At 42.2% G+C, this 20,943-nt stretch overlaps 1 protein-coding gene across 1 annotated transcript in view; it reads right to left on the bottom strand.

Annotated features, from left to right (window-relative positions):
• Positions 1-11,831: 11,831 nt before the first annotated feature.
• Positions 11,832-20,943, bottom strand: part of LOC128663134 (neogenin-like) — a 297,892-nt gene continuing 288,780 nt past the window's right edge. Inside the window, exon 4 of the mRNA XM_053717319.1 lies at positions 11,832-11,979. Within this exon, the coding sequence (XP_053573294.1) occupies positions 11,885-11,979 (95 nt within the window). The 3' untranslated portion in view covers positions 11,832-11,884. The remainder of the gene's footprint in view (positions 11,980-20,943) is intronic.

The raw sequence follows: 20,943 nt of genomic DNA, 5'->3' as shown, positions 1-20,943 counted from the left end.
GAAAGGCCCCTAAAAGGGAACCACACCTCCGTAAGGAGGACAACGAGCCCCCTGAAGAGGAAAGCATCGATAAACACCTGCCCATAAAACAGGTAGACGTAGGAAGAACCGAGAGGACACAAGGCTACATCACTGACGAACATGGAAGAACCCCTTAAAACCCCATTGCGCTAGCACATACACCAGGCGCAAAAGTGACGGCTGAGCAACCGCAAACCTTCCGTTTGCTAGGCAGGAAAGCCCCCCATCAGGTCATGTCAGTTGGCTGTCCCCAGGGAATCGTATTGTCCGTCACAAGACAAGCCCCAAGGAGCCCCAGTTCTCAGAAAAACTGGCCAAGTTGTAAAACAGAACAGCCAGAACAAGGGCTAAGCCCAAATACCCTGGAAACTGGAAACCCCCGGCCAGTCCTAGGATAATAAGGTCCAGTAACATCCCATAGTGGGATGCACGAAGAAAAAACGCAGAGTAACACCCTCGACAACCAGAAGATCAGGACAAGAAACCCGGGCTCCACAAATGTCTAGATTAAACAATCTTCCAGGAACATAAATCCCTCATCTGATATAAAAAAAAAACTCCCAGGGAAAAAATCCAGAATAACCTGGATAACAAGAGTAAGTAGCCCTTAAAAGTCCAAACCCAAAGGGAAGGGACCACCCCTTGCAAGAGCCCAAACTCCAAAGAGCTAGGGCCACTACAGAAGAACAAGAAGAACCACTAAAAGAACAAGTCCAAAAAGACAATTTCGTAAAGCAACACCTCCCCGACTGGCGGAAAAAGAGGCACTAAACCCTCTAATCTTTCCACCACGTGGAATGGAATACTCTAGGTTCCGAGGGTATCGAAAGCAACAGATAGTGAAGCAGCAAAATTCACTGACTCAGTCACCAGAAACGAGGGCTATTTAGGACTGAAACAATCCTGAGAGCCGCACGGACCCGCAAGCCCTCTTGAGAATGCTTAGTTAAAACTTGTCAAACAAATAACAAAAAAAACAATAGCACTCGGCACCCCCACCTGACCAGCAAGGCATAACAGGCGCCACATGTCTGGCTAAGTCGAGAGACAGAAGATCTGAACCCAATCACGACCAGCCTGCAACCAGGGTCATGACTGCCAAGCTAGCTAAATCCTCAGAAAAGAAGAAAACAGACAAACATGGGACTAATGTGTCCCGAACAACTTCCATAGAAGCAAAGCAGTGAGTATCAATCCCAAATATTTTTAAGTTCCCGCAGAAAAACTAGTATAAAAAAGAAAATAAAATTCATCCTAACCGGATTACATAAATTAACAGGCAACCCGAGGGTTAACGCCCAAGAAGAACAGAAGGTCCGCAGGACCAGCCTTACGAAAAGATCTTGATAACAAGACTTAAAGGAGATTACTTCATCCCCCCATGTCTAACGAGGTGCGCCATTCGAAGGAGAAGACTGATGAGTCCCATACCCAAGAAGGATAGGGTCACCAAGCAGCTCAAAAATGTGTCTGAGTAAAACACTAAGGCGAGCCGCCTGTAACAAAAGGAACAACACTCAGGAACAGTTACTACCGCAGGGAACTGTACATGCCCTCCAGATGCCAAAATCAGGCACGAGCATAATCGCGAACAAACATCTGGACTTTGCAGACACGCAAGCTCCAAAAGTATGGAAAAGTAAAAACGTGCCACAACCTCCGAGGGGAACAATCCACCCTCCGAGGAGGGAAACACATAACTTGGGTTAACCGCATGTGTAGTAGCAGAAAGCGGTAGGGAACTCGCCTCCCGGAGGACAGGGCCCCCTGAGGCGGATGGCTCAACAGTCTATTGAATCCCCGAGCCCGAGGAACAAGGTGCTCTAGGACGGCCTAAAGAACATAACTAAGTGACCTGAGTCAATGGGGCCAATTTACATTCTTCACAGGACGAAGAATCTGAAACAGAAAGTTGACCAATCTCAAAATCAGCATTCTCCATAACTGGAGCAAGGAGACCCAAAAATGGACTATATATAAAACAATTTAAACGGCACCTGACACCCACAATGGCTGAGGCACTTACCACCTCCTATGTACCAGACACTAGCGGACTAAAATTTTCCGTCACCACAAAGTCAAGAATGCGGAAATGGGAGACCAGAATGTAAACATGCCCAGTCACAAGGTGAACCGTACAGTCCAAAAAAAGCACGCCTGACCGTAAGGTCGTGTCACTTCAACAGCCCGTTATGTTCTAAGCCACGAGCCCAGTGAACACTACACATAAGCAGATTGAATCACATAAACATGATTAAACCCCCCTGTTCAATAGTCCCCCTCAGGAGATATTAACCCTTGATTCCAAGTAGGGCTGCAACAACTAATCGGTAAGATTGATCATAAAAATAGTTGTCAAAGAATGTCATTATCAATTAGGTGGTCAGCGATTAGTTGGTTATTGCACAGCACCAGCTGCTTCAATCCGATGAACTCCTGCACATGGTATTGTGCAAACATTTTTATTTATTATTATTTTTTCTATCCGATTAATCGGATAATTATTGTCCGATTAATCGGATAGAAAAAAGATTAAAAAAATAAATAAATTAAATTTTTTTTGCACAATCTTAGTTGCAGTAGATCATCAGATTAAAGCAGCTGGTGCTATGCAACTGACCAACTAATCGCTGACCACCTAATTGATAATGAGATTTGTTGACAACTATTTTTATGATCAAAACTTACCGATTAGTTGTTGCAGCCCTAATTCCAAGATACTTAAAGGTGTCTCAGTGAGAACCTGTATTTTTCATGTGAGTTCGCAGGAACAAATGAGTTACAGTACATTCATGAAGAAGTAAAATGAAACGATCTTACCGGAATCTACGCCGTGGAACAGAAACACGGCCCTTCAAGTGTGACAGATAGTAGCCTCGCCTCCGCCATGGACTTGAGAGAAGAAAGCAGGAAGCGAAGCGAAGTTAGACAACGCTGATTGCTTGGGGAGCTGTTAACATGAGTTGAGACGGTTTTGCAGAAAGACCCTTCCTGCATCTCCGGACTCAACTTTCATCCAAGCCCTCACTGAGAGACTGACAGGATTACTTAAAACTCCTGTCCCATGTCGAAGACAAATTAAATTCTGACACTTCTCTGCCAACCTCCTGGGACAAAAGGCAAAGAATGACTGGGGGGATGAGGGGAGTGGGAGGAGTATTTAAAGGGACAGTAAAGTCAAAACTAAACTTTCATGATTCAGATAGGGCATGCAATTTTAAACAACTTTCCTATTTACTTTTATCATCAAATTTGCTTTGTTCCCTTGGTGGTATTTTTGAAAAGTTAAACCTAGCTAGGCTCAAACTGAACTAAACAGTTGAAAACCGCCTCTTAGCTCAGAACATTTTGAAAGTTTTTCACAGTTAGACTGTGCTAGTTCACATTTGTCATACAGATAACATTGTGCTCACTCCCGTGAAGTTATTTAGGAGTCTTGACTGATTGACTACACTGCATGTCTGTCAAACGCACTTAGATAAGGAGGCTGTCTGCAAAGGCTTAGATACAAGGTAATCGCATTAGTAAAAAGTATATTAATATAACTGTGTTGGTTATGCAAAAACGGGGAATAGGTAATAAAGGGATTATCTATCTTTTTAAATAAGAAAAATTTGGGTGTAGACTGTCCCTTTAAGCCTATGGCTGGGGTGTCTTTGCCTCCTCCTGGTGGCCAGGTTCTTTTTTTTTCCCAAAAGTAATGAATGCAGCTGTGGACTCTTTCCATTTATGAAGAAAAACATAATTTATGCTTACCTGATAAATTTATTTCTCTTGTAGTGTATCCAGTCCACGGATCATCCATTACTTGTGGGATATTCTCCTTCCCAACAGGAAGTTGCAAGAGGATCACCCACAGCAGAGCTGCATTATAGCTCCTCCCCTCACTGCCATATCCAGTCATTCGACCGAAACAAGCAGAGAAAGGAGAAACCATAGGGTGCAGTGGTGACTGTAGTTTAATTAAAATTTAGACCTGCCTGAAAAGGACAGGGCGGGCCGTGGACTGGATACACTACAAGAGAAATAAATTTATCAGGTAAGCATAAATTATGTTTTCTCTTGTTAAGTGTATCCAGTCCACGGATCATCCATTACTTGTGGGATACCAATAACAAAGCTAAAGTACACGGATGATGGGAGGGACAAGGCAGGAACTTAAATGGAAGGAACCACTGCCTGTAGAACCTCTCTCCCAAAAACAGCCTCCGAAGAAGCAAAAGTATCAAATTTGTAAAATTTGGAAAAAGTATGAAGGGAAGCCAAAGCTCTAGTAGAATGAGCTGTAATCCTTTCAGGAGGCTGCTGTCCAGCAGTCTCATAGGCTAAACGGATTATACTCCGAAGCCAAAAAGAAAGAGAGGTTGCCGAGGCCTTCTGACCTCTCCTCTGTCCAGAGTAAACAACAAACAGGTTAGATGTTTGGCGAAAATCTTTAGTAGCCTGTAAGTAAAACTTCAAGGCACGGACTACGTCTAGATTATGCAAAAGACGTTCCTTCTTTGAAGAAGGATTAGGACATAATGATGGAACAACAATCTCTTGATTGATATTCTTGTTAGAAACCACCTTAGGTAAAAACCCAGGTTTTGTACGCAGAACAACTTTATCTGAATGAAAGATCAGATAAGGAGAATCACAATGTAAGGCAGATAACTCCGAGACTCTTCGAGCCGAGGAAATAGCCATCAGAAAAAGAACTTTCCATGAAAAAAGTTTGATATCAATAGAATGAAGGAGTTCAAACAGAACCCCTTGAAGAACTTTAAGAACCAAGTTTAAGCTCCATGGAGGAGCAACAGGTTTAAACACAGGCTTAATTCTAACTAAAGCCTGACAAAATGCCTGAACGTCTGGAACTTCTGCCAGACGCTTGTGTAAAAGAATAGACAGAGCAGAAATCTGTCCCTTTAAAGAACTAGCTGATAATCCTTTGTCCAAGCCCTCTTGGAGGAAGGACAATATCCTAGGAATGCTAACCCTACTCCATGAGTAATTCTTGGATTCACACCAATGAAGAAATTTACGCCATATCTTGTGGTAAAGTTTCCTGGTGACAGGCTTTCGTGCCTGTATTAAGGTATCAATTACTGACTCGGAGAAGCCACGCTTTGATAGGATCAAGCGTTCAATCTCCATGCAGTCAGTCTCAGAGAAAGTAGATTTGGATGATTGAAAGGACCTTGTATTAGAAGGTCTTGTCTCAGAGGCAGAGTCCACGGTGGAAAAGATGACATGTCCACTAGGTCTGCATACCAGGTCCTGCGTGGCCACGCAGGCGCTATCAATATCACCGATGTTCTTTCTTGTTTGATTTTGGCAATCAGACGAGGGAGCAGAGGAAACTGTGGAAACACATAAGCCAGGTTGAAGAACCAAGGCGCTGCTAGAGCATCTATCAGCGTCGCTTCTGGGTCCCTGGACCTGGATCCGTAACAAGGAAGCTTGGCGTTCTGGCGAGACGCCATGAGATCCAATTCTGGTTTGCCCCAACAATGAATCAACTGAGCAAACACCTCCGGATGGAGTTCCCACTCCCCAGGATGAAAAGTCTGACGACTTAGAAAATCCGCCTCCCAGTTCTCTACACCTGGGATATGGATCGCTGACAGGTGGCAAGAGTGAGTCTCTGCGCAGCGAATTATCTTGGAGACTTCGAACATCGCTAGGGAACTCCTGGTTCCCCCTTGATGGTTGATGTAAGCCACAGTCGTGATGTTGTCCGACTGAAATCTGATGAACCTCAGTGTTGCTAGCTGAGGCCAAGCCAGGAGAGCAGTGAATATCACTCTTAACTCCAGAATATTTATTGGGAGGAGTTTCTCCTCCTGAGTCCACGAACCCTGAGCCTTCAGGGAGTTCCAGACTGCACCCCAACCTAGAAGGCTGGCATCTGTTGTTACAATTGTCCAATCTGGTCTGCGAAAGGTCATACCCTTGGACAGATGGGCCCGAGATAACCACCAGAGAAGAGAATCTCTGGTTTCCTGATCCAGATTTAGTAGAGGGGACAAATCTGTGTAATCCCCATTCCACTGACTGAGCATGCATAATTGCAGCGGTCTGAGATGCAGGCGCGCGAATGGCACTATGTCCATCGCCGCTACCATTAAGCCGATTACTTCCATGCACTGAGCCACCGTGGGGCGCGGAATGGACTGAAGAACACGGCAAGCATTTAGAAGTTTTGATAACCTGGACTCCGTCAGGTAAATTTTCATTTCTACAGAATCTATTAGAGTCCCTAGGAAGGAAACCCTCGTGAGAGGAGATAGAGAACTCTTTTCTTCGTTCACTTTCCATCCGTGCGACCTCAGGAATGCCAGAACTATCTCTGTATGAGATTTGGCAATTTGAAAGCTTGACGCCTGTATCAGGATATCGTCCAGGTAAGGAGCCACCGCTATGCCTCGCGGTCTTAGGACCGCCAGAAGTGAGCCCAGAAGCTTTGTAAAAATTCTTGGGGCTGTAGCCAACCCGAATGGAAGAGCTACAAATTGGTAATGCCTGTCTAGAAAGGCAAACCTCAGGAACTGATGATGATTCTTGTGAATCGGAATGTGAAGGTAGGCATCCTTTAAGTCTACTGTGGTCATGTACTGACCCTCTTGGATCATGGGTAAAATGGTTCGAATAGTTTCCATCTTGAATGACAGAACTCTGAGGAATTTGTTTAGGATCTTTAAATCCAAAATTGGTCTGAAGGTTCCCTCTTTTTTGGGAACCACAAACAGATTTGAATAAAACCCCTGTCCTTGTTCCGTCCGCGGAACTGGATGGATCACTCCCATTACAAGGAGATCTTGTACGCAGCTTAGGAATGCCTCTTTCTTTATCTGGTTTGCAGATAATCTTGAATGGTGAAATCTCCCTTGTGGAGGTGAAGCTTTGAAGTCCAGAAGATATCCCTGAGATATGATCTCCAACGCCCAGGGATCCTGAACATCTCTTGCCCACGCCTGGGCGAAGAGAGAGAGTCTGCCCCCTACTAGATCCGTTGTCGGATAGGGGGCCGCTCCTTCATGCTGTCTTAGAGGCAGCAGCAGGCTTTCTGGCCTGCTTGCCCTTGTTCGAGGACTGGTTAGGTTTCCAGGCCTGCTTGGATTGAGCAAAAGTTCCCTCTTGTTTTGAAGCAGAGGAAGTTGATGCTGCACCTGCCTTGAAATTTCGAAAGGCACGAAAATTAGACTGTTTGGCCTTTGATTTGGCCCTGTCCTGAGGAAGGGTATGACCCTTACCTCCAGTAATGTCAGCAATAATTTCTTTCAAACCAGGCCCGAATAAGGTCTGCCCCTTTAAAGGAATGTTGAGTAATTTAGACTTTGAAGTCACATCAGCTGACCAGGATTTGAGCCATAGCGCCCTACGCGCCTGGATGGCGAATCCGGAATTCTTAGCCGTTAGTTTAGTCAAATGAACAATGGCATCAGAAACAAATGAGTTAGCTAGCTTAAGAGCGGCATAACTTCCCCCTCGACAGACCCCTCTGGTGACAATTCTTTTATAGATAAAGACTGATCTTTACTGTTTAAGGTGAAATCAATACATTTAGTACACATTCTCCTATGGGGCTCCACCATGGCTTTTAAACATAATGAACAAGTATCCTCTGTTTCAGACATGTTTGTACAGACTAGCAATGAGACTAGCAAGCTTGGAAAACACTTTAAAGCAAGTTAACAAGCAATATAAAAAAACGTTACTGTGCCTTTAAGAGAAACAAATTTTGACAAAATTTGAAATAACAGTGAAAAAAGGCAGTTACACTAACAAAATTTTTACAGTGTATGTAACAAGTCAGCAGAGCATTGCACCCACTTGCAAATGGATGATTAACCCCTTAATAACAAAAACAGAATAATAAATGACAAAAACGTTTTTTAAACACAGTCACAACAACTGCCACAGTCTACTGTGATTGTTACCCTCCTCAAACACGACTTTGAAGCCTTTTGAGCCCTTCAGAGATGTCCTGGATCATGCAGGAAGAAGCTGAATGTCTGTCAGTATTTTTATCTGCACAGAAAAGCACTAAAATAGGCCCTTCCCACTCATATTGCAACAGTGGAAAGCCTCAGGAACTGTTTCTAGGCAAAAATTAAACCAGCCATGTGGAAAAAAACTAGGCCCCAATAAGTTTTGTCACCAAACATATATAAAAACGATTAAACATGCCAGCAAACGTTTTATATTACACTTTTATAAGAGTATGTATCTCTATTAATAAGCCTGATACCAGTCGCTATCACTGCATTTAAGGCTTTACTTACATTAATCCGGTATCAGCAGCATTTTCTAGCAAATTTCATCCCTAGAAAAATATTAACTGCACATACCTTATTGCAGGAAAACCTGCACGCCATTCCCTCTCTGAAGTTACCTCACTCCTCAGAATATGTGAGAACAGCAATGGATCTTAGTTACTTCTGCTAAGATCATAGAAATCACAGGCAGATTCTTCTTCTAATGCTGCCTGAGATGAAACAGTACACTCCGGTACCATTTAAAAATAACAAACTTTTGATTGAAGTTAAAAAAACAGAATTTATGTTTACCTGATAAATTACTTTCTCCAACGGTGTGTCCGGTCCACGGCGTCATCCTTACTTGTGGGATATTCTCTTCCCCAACAGGAAATGGCAAAGAGCCCAGCAAAGCTGGTCACATGATCCCTCCTAGGCTCCGCCTACCCCAGTCATTCGACCGACGTAAAGGAGGAATATTTGCATAGGAGAAACCATATGTTACCGTGGTGACTGTAGTTAAAGAAAATAAATTATCAGACCTGATTAAAAAAACCAGGGCGGGCCGTGGACCGGACACACCGTTGGAGAAAGTAATTTATCAGGTAAACATAAATTCTGTTTTCTCCAACATAGGTGTGTCCGGTCCACGGCGTCATCCTTACTTGTGGGAACCAATACCAAAGCTTTAGGACACGGATGAAGGGAGGGAGCAAATCAGGTCACCTAAATGGAAGGCACCACGGCTTGCAAAACCTTTCTCCCAAAAATAGCCTCAGAAGAAGCAAAAGTATCAAATTTGTAAAATTTAGAAAAAGTGTGCAGTGAAGACCAAGTCGCTGCCTTACATATCTGATCAACAGAAGCCTCGTTCTTGAAGGCCCATGTGGAAGCCACAGCCCTAGTGGAGTGAGCTGTGATTTTTTCAGGAGGCTGCCGTCCGGCAGTCTCATAAGCCAATCGGATAATGCTTTTAATCCAGAAGGAGAGAGAGGTAGAAGTTGCTTTTTGACCTCTCCGTTTACCAGAATAAACAACAAACAAAGCCAAAGTTTGTCTGAAAACCTTAGTAGCTGCTAAGTAAAATTTGAGAGCACGAACTACATCCAAGTTGTGCAACAAACGTTCCTTCTTTGAAACTGGAAGAAAACCAGGTTTAGTACGCAAAACCACCTTATCTGCATGGAACACCAGATAAGGAGAAGAACACTGCAGAGCAGATAATTCTGAAACTCTTCTAGCAGAAGAAATTGCAACCAAAAACAAAACTTTCCAAGATAATAACTTAATATCAACGGAATGTAAGGGTTCAAACGGAACCCCCTGAAGAACTGAAAGAACTAGGTTGAGACTCCAAGGAGGAGTCAAAATTTTGTAAACAGGCTTGATTCTAACCAGAGCCTGAACAAAGGCTAGAACATCTGGCACAGCTGCCAGCTTTTTGTACTAAAAAACTCTAAGCCATCTCCGTGGAGATGTTGCCTGTACAACGGCAAAGAGAATGACTGGGGTAGGCGGAGCCTAGGAGGGATCATGTGACCAGCTTTGCTGGGCTCTTTGCCATTTCCTGTTGGGGAAGAGAATATCCCACAAGTAAGGATGACGCCGTGGACCGGACACACCTATGTTGGAGAAACTAACTATAATACACCACTCTCCTCTTACTACGTCCATCTTTGTTGAGAGTTGCAAGAGAATGACTGGATATGGCAGTGAGGGGAGGAGCTATATAGCAGCTCTGCTGTGGGTGATCCTCTTGCAACTTCCTGTTGGGAAGGAGAATATCCCACAAGTAATGGATGATCCGTGGACTGGATACACTTAACAAGAGAAATATGTGATTAATTCCTCCTGTTTAATAATCCCCTTCCGGAGACATTAATCCTAGATTCCATTCAGATAAAAGGAGTCACACTGTGACCCTGTCTTCTTGCGTTATCAAATGTATATAAAAAATGAAACGATCTTACCACAATCTATGCCGTGGAACAGAAATACAGCCTCTCAAGTTTAGCAGTCTAGTAGCATTGCTCCTGACATGGACTTGAGTAATAGAAGCAGGCAGTGAAACTCGTCAACACTGATTGCTTAGGAGCTGTTAATACGAGTCTGGATGGGTTCGCAGAAAGACTCTCCCTGCATCTCCAGACTCTAACATTCGCCAATGTACTCACTGAGAGGCTGATAAGACTACTTAAAACTCCAGTCCCATTCCAAAGAGTACTAACCTCCATAAGGATCTACTCCATATCTTCTGACACTTCTCTGACAACCTCCTGTGACGAAAGGCAAAGAATGACTGGGGGATGAGGGGAGTGGTGGGGGTATTTAAGCCTTTGGCTGGGGTGTCTTTGCCTCCTCCTGGTGGCCAGGTTCAGTATTTCCCACAAGTAAGGAATGAAGCCGTGGACTCTCCCCATATTAAGAAGGAAATAAGCACTGCGATCATATACATGGTCTATAAGATTCATAAATAGATCATTATACATGAATATAATGAATAGCAGTCATATTATGGTTCTTGTAAAAATGTATGGGTATCATGAAAACTAGGTAGAAAACACATGAGTGTTTTAAAGTTTATTTAGCATAATAGCATCAGACAGTTTAATTAACTATTCCACCTTTTAATAAGACTACAGAAAACAAACAAGTTGCCCCCTTCCACCAGATACTGAGTAAAAGCTCTTGGAACAGTTAAAGGGACAGGAAACACCAACATTTCCTTTTCATGATTCGGATGGAACATATCATTTTAAACAACTTTCCAATTTACTTCGATTATCAAATTTGATTTATTTTCTTGTTATCCTTTGCTGAAGAAACAGCATTGCATTACTGCCAGTTAGCTGAACATATCTAGTTAGCCAATCACAAAAGACAAATGTGTGCAGGCGCCAATCAGCAGCTTGCTCCTACTAGTATATGATATGTGCGTATTCTTTTTCAACAATGGATACCAAAAAAACAAAGCACATTTGAAAATAGAATTAAATTTAAATGAGTCTTAAAATTACATGCTTTATCTGAATCATGCAAGTTTTATTTTGACTTTCCTATCCCTTTAAAGGGACATAAAACAGGTTGACATCTGTGCATATCCTAAAAGGGCTAATTAATTAATTAAAGAGCATAATTTTGTATTTATTTTTTTAATTGCTGGCAAGTATTTTAAAATTATTTTCAAAAATAAGCAAAATGAATTACATAGCTAAGCTGCCTGGAGATGCCAACTCCACCCCCCTTATCAGTGTTTAGACACAGGCATTGTATTTCAACTGAGTTCACAGCTTCTAGGCTTGCTCCAGCAGTAATCACTATGCATTTTTGCATTCTACCAAATCAACAATAGATACAGCCATAGAAGGAATGTGTGGGGGGAGTTAGAGCTTTACATTCAGAAAACTAAAAAGAAAGGGTTAATGGGGAGGCACTGCAGTAAGAAATTTGCAGGTAAAGTAATTAAAGTACATATTATTATTTTTGTTTCTATACCCAACTTGTTTTATGTCCCTTGTAAAGTACAGAAGGCATAATCACAGAAACATAAGGACTCACCTTTTTGGATTTATCACATTCTGATTGTGGCTCCATTGCAACACTTGGTGTGGGATACCCAGTTAACAACACAGGGCAACAGAGCTGGACTGCCCAAGGATTCTAGTCAAAGGAAAATGGTTGTCTAAGGAAGACCAAGGACGATCGTCGCCAGTTTCTGTTGACATAAGATGAACATTAGACATATGCCTTATTAGAATATATTGATAAACATGTACACTAGGTAAATTATTCTCTTCAAATATAATAAACCAATGCAGATACTATTTATAAACAACTGATTCTGACAAAGAGAAGAAGCTCTCTTACGTGGTATGTGAGAAGCTGTTCAAAGCACATTTTTCTTCTATTATAGAATGTATGAATCATTAGAGTAGTATAATAAAATAATATCTGAATCACACTCATTCATTAGTTCCTGTATTTTTTGCACATAAGAATATATTTGGATCTAACACACAGGTCATGGAAGACTAGAGACACAAGCACATTGAATTAAAGATGGCTTAGCACTACTGTGAACGATGAATGTGGTGGTGTCCAGTACAGCTGGAAGAATTAAGATACAGACCAGTACTGCTGTGAGAGATGATTGAGCTAGGATCAGTACTGCTGTGAGAGATGATTGAGCTAGGATCAGTACTGCTGTGAGAGATGATTGAGCTAGGATCAGTACTGCTGTGAGAGATGATTGAGCTAGGATCAGTACTGCTGTGAGAGATGATTGAGCTAGGATCAGTACTGCTGTGAGAGATGATTGAGCTAGGATCAGTACTGCTGTGAGAGATGATTGAGCTAGGATCAGTACTGCTGTGAGAGATGATTGAGCTAGGATCAGTACTGCTGTGAGAGATGATTGAGCTAGGATCAGTACTGCTGTGAGAGCTGAGGTGGGGTTCATTTAGCATTACGTTTAGAAATGAGTAAGATCAGTGAATCTGTTAAAAAAAAAAAAAAAACTATTGAGGTTGGAATCAGTACTATGAGAGTTAAAGGAACAGTCTACACTAATAATTGTTGTTTAAAAGGAAAATAATGCCTTTACTACACCATTCCTCAAGCTTTGCACAACCAACATTAATATACTTTATAACATTTAAATCCCTCTAAATTCTGCCTGTTTCTAAGCCACTACAGGACAGCCTCTTATGCAACATGCCTTTTGGTATTAGCTTTTCACAACAGGAGACTGCTAGTTCATGGTGAGCCATACTGATAGCATTGTGCTCATGCCCCGTGGAGTTATAAGTAATTAGCCAAAATGCAAGTCAATAGAAAATAAATAAATAGCCATGTGATCAGGGGGGCTGTCAAAAGAGGCTTAGATACAAGGGTAATCACACAGAGTTAAAAAAGTACATTAATATACCCATGTCTGGATGTGTAAAACTGAGGAATGGGTAATAAGGGGATTATCTATCTTTTTAAACAATAACATTTTTGGAGTAAGATTGTACCTTCAAGTGAGGAAGAGATAATACTAATGTGGCAGCTGAGAAAGCAGGAGGAGTAACTCCTTTATGATAAAGCTGGGGAGCAAGTACTAATGCTCTGTAGAATGTGCAAAAGTTACATTAATAATGTTTTTCATTTACATCTGTTATACAAAGGATTATTATAAGGCTGAAAATTATTATAAACATACCAATAACAAAAAAGATTTTGATCATGTGAGTATTTAACCACTAATCCTATCTAATTTCCCAGGTTGATTAGCATCAGTGTGAGCATAATGTACTAATGGACAATCTCACCATTAGTGACCCACCTTTTGTTAAAGTTGTTTTTATTTTATATTTTAGTGCAGAGATATTTTGTCAATCTATATGTATAGGGCAATATATTCATGCAATGCTAAAAAGGAATGTGTACTATAAAATTGGTTTCCCCTTGATGTGTATACAATTGTTATATCAGCTTCAAAAGTTTAAAAATGTATCCTTTAGGCCCAGAGGCAGAACTTTTCTTATTTTCAAAGAGATGAAATAAATTCAATTTTAAATTAGGCCTTTTACACTAAACCACCAGTTCAATTGCATTGCAAATTAGCTACAGACAAAAAAAAAAGACATTTTTATCAATTTTAAAAATGTTTCTTGAATAAATTGGTTTCCTTTTCTCTTGGTTTAAACATCACAGTAGAAATGTAGTAATAAAAAAGGTGTGTTGCTCACAAGAACGTCTTGCATTCACAAGCCACAGCTTTGCAGACTGGGAAAGGCTAGGGGGCGGAGTTGAAAAATCCCTGAGACCCATATTGAACGGTTCTCTTTAAACCAGCACTTTTCTGTTAGCTCACTTGTTAAAGAAAACTTACACAGTGCAGGCAAGAGCAAAGCTCTGTTTGAAGAGACAGTCTAATGTGGAGCAGCGGCTGCAAAGTGTTAGTGCTAACAGTTCAAGCATGTGTCCAATTGTTCCTGCAGACAGTGCTGCATTTTCTGTGTGCATCTCAGATCACAGCATGTTCTGCCTTTCGGGCCTGGGGTATATATATTGCATATGAAATAGATGTATCCGCTAATTGAAGCCTCAACCCAATTAAATGGACTGACCTTGCAGGAAGAGCTGAATGAAAACGGGAGGGTAAAGGAGGCGAACCTATACTGAGGGCACCACAGCCTGCAGGATGCTTTCTCCCAAAAAGCTACTTTTGCCGAAACAATAACGTCAAATTTGTAAATTTTGCAACACCTGCTCCATAGAAGCCTCATTCTTAAAGGCCCAAGAAGAGGCCACAGCTCTAGTCGAGTGAGCCCGTAACCCTCTGAGGAGGCTTGTGTCCGCTGTCTCATGTCGCCCCCTGCGTCTTCCAGAGTACACAACGAATAAAGGACAATGTCTGTCTGAAACTCCTTCGTATCTTAAAGATAAAACCTCAAGGCCCCGAACCACATCCAGATTATGAAGTAACCTCACCATCAAGGAGGAAGCGTTAGGACACAAGGAAGGAATCACTATTTCCTGGTTTAATGTTATGACTCAACACTCCTTGGGAAGAAATCCCAAACCGGTTCGCAGAACAGCTTTGTCAGCATGAAAAAACTAAGTAAGGAGGCTCAAATTGTAAGGCCGCCAACTCAGGAGACTCTGCGTGCCGATGCAATAGCTAATAAACAACAGGACCTTCCACGAGAGAATCTTAATGTCCAGGGCATGCATAGGCTCAAACGGAGCCCTCTGCAAACCTTAAGCACCAGGTTTAAGCTCCAGGGAGGAGCAGGATTCCTTAAGGACCGGTCTACTCCTAACCAGAGCATGAAACAAAGGACTGAATGTCAGGAAGCTCTGCAAGCTTCTTATGCAACAGTACCGATAAAGCAGAGATCTGTCCCCTTAGGAAACTGGCGGCAAGGCCTTTATCCAGACCGTCCTGGAGAAAGGCCAAACTCCTGGATACCTTGACCTTGCACCATGGGTAACCTTGTTCCTCACACCAGGAAAAGTAGGTCCTCCACAACTTGTGGTAGATGTGTCTAGTGACCGGCTTCCTGGCCTCGACGAGTGTGTTAATCACTCTCTCCAAAAAAAGCCTGAAACTCAGGTTTGATACTGGCAAGGCCGCAGATAGGTATCCCCAGAGATGGAGAATAAACATCCGACAAACATAGGACTAACATGTCCTCACACCAACAAACTTCTGTAGAAGTAAACTGAGTGATCAAAAATCACGAGTGTAGATTCCAGAAAAATTCCTGAAGAAAATAAATAAACATGAGCTCAAATAAAAAATCATCATAACTGGATTAAAATAAAAATAAGGCAACAGATAGGTTTTCACCCATGAAGAACAGACACACCCCATAGGACCGGGATCCTGTTCTCCCAGCTCAGGACTGGAAAGGATACTCATAAAATAAGGCTATAGAAAGATTACTTCATCCTCATTTAGCTATTGCTGCAAGCGGCTCGAAGTATAAGACTGAGAATTCCCACATCTGTTTAGGATGGGATCTTTCAACAACGTCAGAATATGTCTCAAAAAGACACGAAGGCGCGCCAGTCTGTAACGAAAGGCACAGCATACCTTCGCTGGAGCAGAAGACAACCCAGGCGGTTGCCTCCCTGAAGCCTCAAGGACAGTCGTTCCCCGGAGTGCTGAGCAGGCCATCCCATGCCTGAAGAGCCCCGGTCAACAGAACATGTACAATATCACAAGCACATTTCTGGCAGTTGCATATGCGCCAGCACCAGAATAATGGACATGCGAAAAACGTGCCCATGACCTCCAGTGGGAACAAGCCACCTTCCAAGAGAAGGCTAAGCAAAATCTGGGTTACCCTGCATGTGTAGTAAAGCGTTTGGTGGTAGGGAACTCGCCACTCGGTGGAACGGACCCCCCAGAGGACAAATGGCTCAGCGGCCCCTTGTTTCCCAGATCCGAGGAATTGAGCACTCTAAAACGGCATTATGAACATAACTCAAGGGCATGTATCACCCAGGCCAATTCTTATGCCTCACGAGAAAAAGAATTCGAATCAGAGACGTTCGTCTCCACAATATCAGAATCCTCCATAACTGGGATACTGAATACAAAAAATGGACCAAATAATAAACTGTAACGGCACCTGACACCCACAATGGCTGGGGCACTCACACCTCCTAGAACCCAGACACCAGTGGACCAGAATTTTCCATAGCCACACTGTCAGGAATGCGGAAATGGAGTCAAAACGTGACCATGCCAGTCACCAGGTGCACCGTGCGGTCCAAAAAGCGCGCTCAACCGTAAAAGGCCCGCCTCACTTCCAAAGACCGTTATGTTCCATAGCCAAGAGCCTAAGTAACACTACACATAAGCAGGTTGAATCACATAACAAACATGATTAACCCCCCCCCGCCTGTTCAATAACCCCCTCAGGAGGATATTAACCCTTAATTCCAAGATACAAAAGGAGCCTCACTGAGACCCTGAGTTATAGTTAGTCCCGCAAGGAGGAAGCCTCTCGGGAAAACATTTGTAATACAGACAATTATAACGAAAGTAAAATGAAACAATCTTACCGGAATCTACGCTGTCAAACAGTAACTCGGCCCTTCAAGTGTGACAGATAGTAGCATCGCCTCTGCCATGGACTTGAGAGAAGAAAGCAGGCAGCGAAACTCGTCAACGCCGATTGCTTGTGGAGCTGTTAATATGAGTCAGGATGGTTTCGCAGAAAGACTCTCCCTGCATCTCCAGACTCTAACCTTCATTCATGCTCTCACTGAGAGGCTGACAGGACTACTTAAAACTACAGTCCCATGCTGAAGAGTACTACCCTCCATACGAGACCCTTAAATCGCAATAATCTTTTTACTCCCTCCAGGCTAGGGGGAAATCACTTAAGGTTTTTCATCAGAGAGTTGTTGAAAATTTGACTGACCTATCCATGGCCACACAGGCAGGACCCCACAATTTGACTGTAAAAGAAAAAACAATGCTAGCTGGTTTACAAAATAATAAGCAGATTGTGATCAACAGTCAGATAAGGGGGGAAGCTGGGTAGTCATGGACAGGAGCGGATATGGGCGTGAGGCGTTACGTCAATTACAGGATGCTAATGCCCTAGTGTACAACTTCCAGGATATTCATCTAAAAAAATTAATGCGGAAACTAGAGCATCTGGTTGATGAGGTGGTGAAGGATAGGGTTGATGGATACTGACACAGCTAAACACATACTGGGTCAATGATCCAGTGATCCCTATCTTCCACCACCTTCCTAAAGTTCATAAGAGTACAGTGAATGTTAAAGGTAGACCTATTGTGGTTGGGACAGGTTCAGTGATGGAACCCTCATCAAAATGGGTTGATCATTTTTTGCAACTCCTGGTCCTCAGACTTCCCAGCTACGTTAGGGACACCACACAGGCAATATGCAAAATGTCTTTTGGAGGGAGGAGTACAGTTGATGTTGTGTCACTGTACTCTTCCATCCCTCATAAGTATGGCTTAAGGGCTGTGGAATTCTATACGGATTTAACTCCAGAAATGAAGGACATGGTGGTACGGGCTGTGAAGTTCTTGTTAGGGTATAATTTTTTTTATGTTCCAGGGGCGTTTCTATCTCCAGAGGTGTTGGACCGCTATGGGGGCAAAATTTGCTCCTTCCTACGCTAATCTCTACATGGGGTGGTAGGAGAGGTCCCACATCTATGGAGATGGAGGCGACCCCTTATCCACACATATAGTCAAGTATGTTTGGTACATAGACGATCTGCTTATGGTATGGTCTACCAGCCTAACTGGGGCGGAACAGTTTGTCAATAGCCTAAATACTAATGATGAGGGTATAAAGTTTACCTATGAGTGGCATAAGGATGCCATCTCTTTTTTGGATATTTTATTTTGAGGTCAGCCATCAGAAGGTAGAGTAGTGTCTGGTCTCTTCCGTAAACCAATTGCTGCTAATAGCCTTTTACATGCTAAAAGTAGTCATCCTAGATATGTCTTCAAGGGCATTGCCCAGTTTATGAGGGTACGCCGTAACTGCACCTTGGAGAGCACATTCCTGGAGGAGAGCAGACACCTCAGCAAAAGGTTGAGGGATAGGGGTTGTCTTAAGATCAGTGGATAGAGCACTTCAAGAGGTTACTAGGATGGAGAGGATATCCCTTTTAAATAATGCCCTGATAAGAGATCAGAGAAGTCTATGCAGCAGGCAAAGCCTAAATTAGTCACTTCCTTTTCAAACCAGTACGATCAGATATGTAAAATCAATAATAAGAATCTACCCATACTTATGGGAGACAAGAAATTGAGAGACACTGTAGAAGGAGGTTGTATGTGTGTTGCTAAGAGGAATGTCACTCTAGGTAACATGTTATCTCCCAGCACGTTGAAAGAAGCTGATTCAAGAAGTTCATTCAAGAAGTTCATGGTTGCAACACAACGGAACTTTTAAATGTGGGAGACGTACATGTACCTCCTCTGACTTTGTGAAGGACCTTTCCCGCTTTCCACTCCGGGAAACATTTGACACCAGAGGTTGTGTCAATTGTAAATCTACCTTCGTAATCTAACTGGTAGAGTGTACCCAATGTTACAAGAGCTATGTGAGCAGAACCACCAGAGAAGTGGGCACCATCTTATATATCAGATGAAAGGCCTTGCTTCGCTTTATCCAGGCATTTCTGAAAGTACATTGCCAGGATGTTGATAGCTTTAAGTGGAGAGCAATTGAACAAATCAAAAGACCCCCTAGAGGGGTTTACAGATTTTCATTGCTTTGCAAACAAGAGATACTGGATATTTAGATTCAATTGTCAATTATTGGCAACCTTGAGTCTGTGTGTCCAGTGGATTTCTGACAAGTCTGCGGGGGGCTGTATTACAGTTTGCCTCTGTATACTATTCTCCTACCCCCTCCTATATGTATTGAACTATTATGCTAGTATTCCTAATGTTCCAAATATGGTTAAGGGATGTGAGCTAATGGGAGCTCTATATTCAGGTTTTTAAAATAAACTTGTTATCGGTTATTACGTGGGTTAATTAGGTGCTCTAGCCTGATCATCCTGAATAGCAATACTTAAGGCATTATTGGTCTCTGTGCCTAGACTGTATATATGTAACCAAGCAGTAACTTGTGCACTTAGTATGCGAGCATAACCGGACCAACTGATAAATATCATTTGGGAAACATAATTTATGTAGAACTTACCTGATAAATTCATTTCTTTCATATTAGCAAGAGTCCATGAGCTAGTGACGTATGGGATATACATTCCTACCAGGAGGGGCAAAGTTTCCCAAACCTCAAAATGCCTACAAATACACCCCTCACCACACCCACAATTCAGTTTAACGAATAGCCAAGAAGTGGGGTGATAAAAAAGTGCGAAAGCATATAAAATAAGGAATTGGAATAATTGTGCTTTATACAAAATCAAAACCACCACACAAAAAAGGGCGGGCCTCATGGACTCTTGCTAATATGAAAGAAATGAATTTATCAGGTAAGTTCTTACATAAATTATGTTTTCTTTCATGTAATTAGCAAGAGTCCATGAGCTAGTGACGTATGGGATAATGACTACCCAAGATGTGGATCTTTCCACACAAGAGTCACTAGAGAGGGAGGGATAAAATAAAGACAGCCAATTCCTGCTGAAAATAATCCACACCCAAAATAAAGTTTAACGAAAAACATAAGCAGAAGATTCAAACTGAAACCGCTGCCTGAAGTACTTTTCTACCAAAAACTGCTCCAGAAGAAGAAAATACATCAAAATGGTAGAATTTAGTAAAAGTATGCAAAGAGGACCAAGTTGCTGCTTTGCAAATCTGGTCAACCGAAGCTTCATTCCTAAACGCCCAGGAAGTAGAAACTGACCTAGTAGAATGAGCTGTAATTCTCTGAGGCGGAGTTTTACCCGACTCAACATAGGCAAGATGAATTAAAGATTTCAACCAAGATGCCAAAGAAATGGCAGAAGCTTTCTGGCCTTTTCTAGAACCGGAAAAGATAACAAATAGACTAGAAGTCTTACGGAAAGATTTCGTAGCTTCAACATAATATTTCAAAGCTCTAACAACATCCAAAGAATGCAACGATTTCTCCTTAGAATTCTTAGGATTAGGACATAATGAAGGAACCACAATTTCTCTACTAATGTTGTTGGAATTCACAACTTTAGGTAAAAATTCAAAAGAAGTTCGCAACACCGCCTTATCCTGATGAAAAATCAGAAAAGGAGACTCACAAGAAAGAGCAGATAATTCAGAAACTCTTCTGGCAGAAGAGATGGCCAAAAGGAACAAAACTTTCCAAGAAAGTAATTTAATGTCCAATGAATGCATAGGTTCAAACGGAGGAGCTTGAAGAGCTCCCAGAACCAAATTCAAACTCCAAGGAGGAGAAATTGACTTAATGACAGGTTTTATAGACAACCAAAGCTTGTACAAAACAATGAATATCAGGAAGAATAGCAATCTTTCTGTGAAAAAGAACAGAAAGAGCAGAGATTTGTCCTTACAAAGAACTTGCGGACAAACCCTTATCTAAACCATCCTGAAGAAACTGTAAAATTCTCGGTATTCTAAAAGAATGCCAGGAAAAATGATGAGAAAGACACCAAGAAATATAAGTCTTCCAGAATCTATAATATATCTCTCGAGATACAGATTTACGAGCCTG

Source organism: Bombina bombina, chromosome 6 (genome assembly GCF_027579735.1).
Source record: "Bombina bombina isolate aBomBom1 chromosome 6, aBomBom1.pri, whole genome shotgun sequence".
Lineage (NCBI taxonomy): Eukaryota > Metazoa > Chordata > Amphibia > Anura > Bombinatoridae > Bombina > Bombina bombina.
Note: the sequence above shows the minus strand (reverse complement) of the source record. Positions and strands in the feature narration are given on the sequence as shown.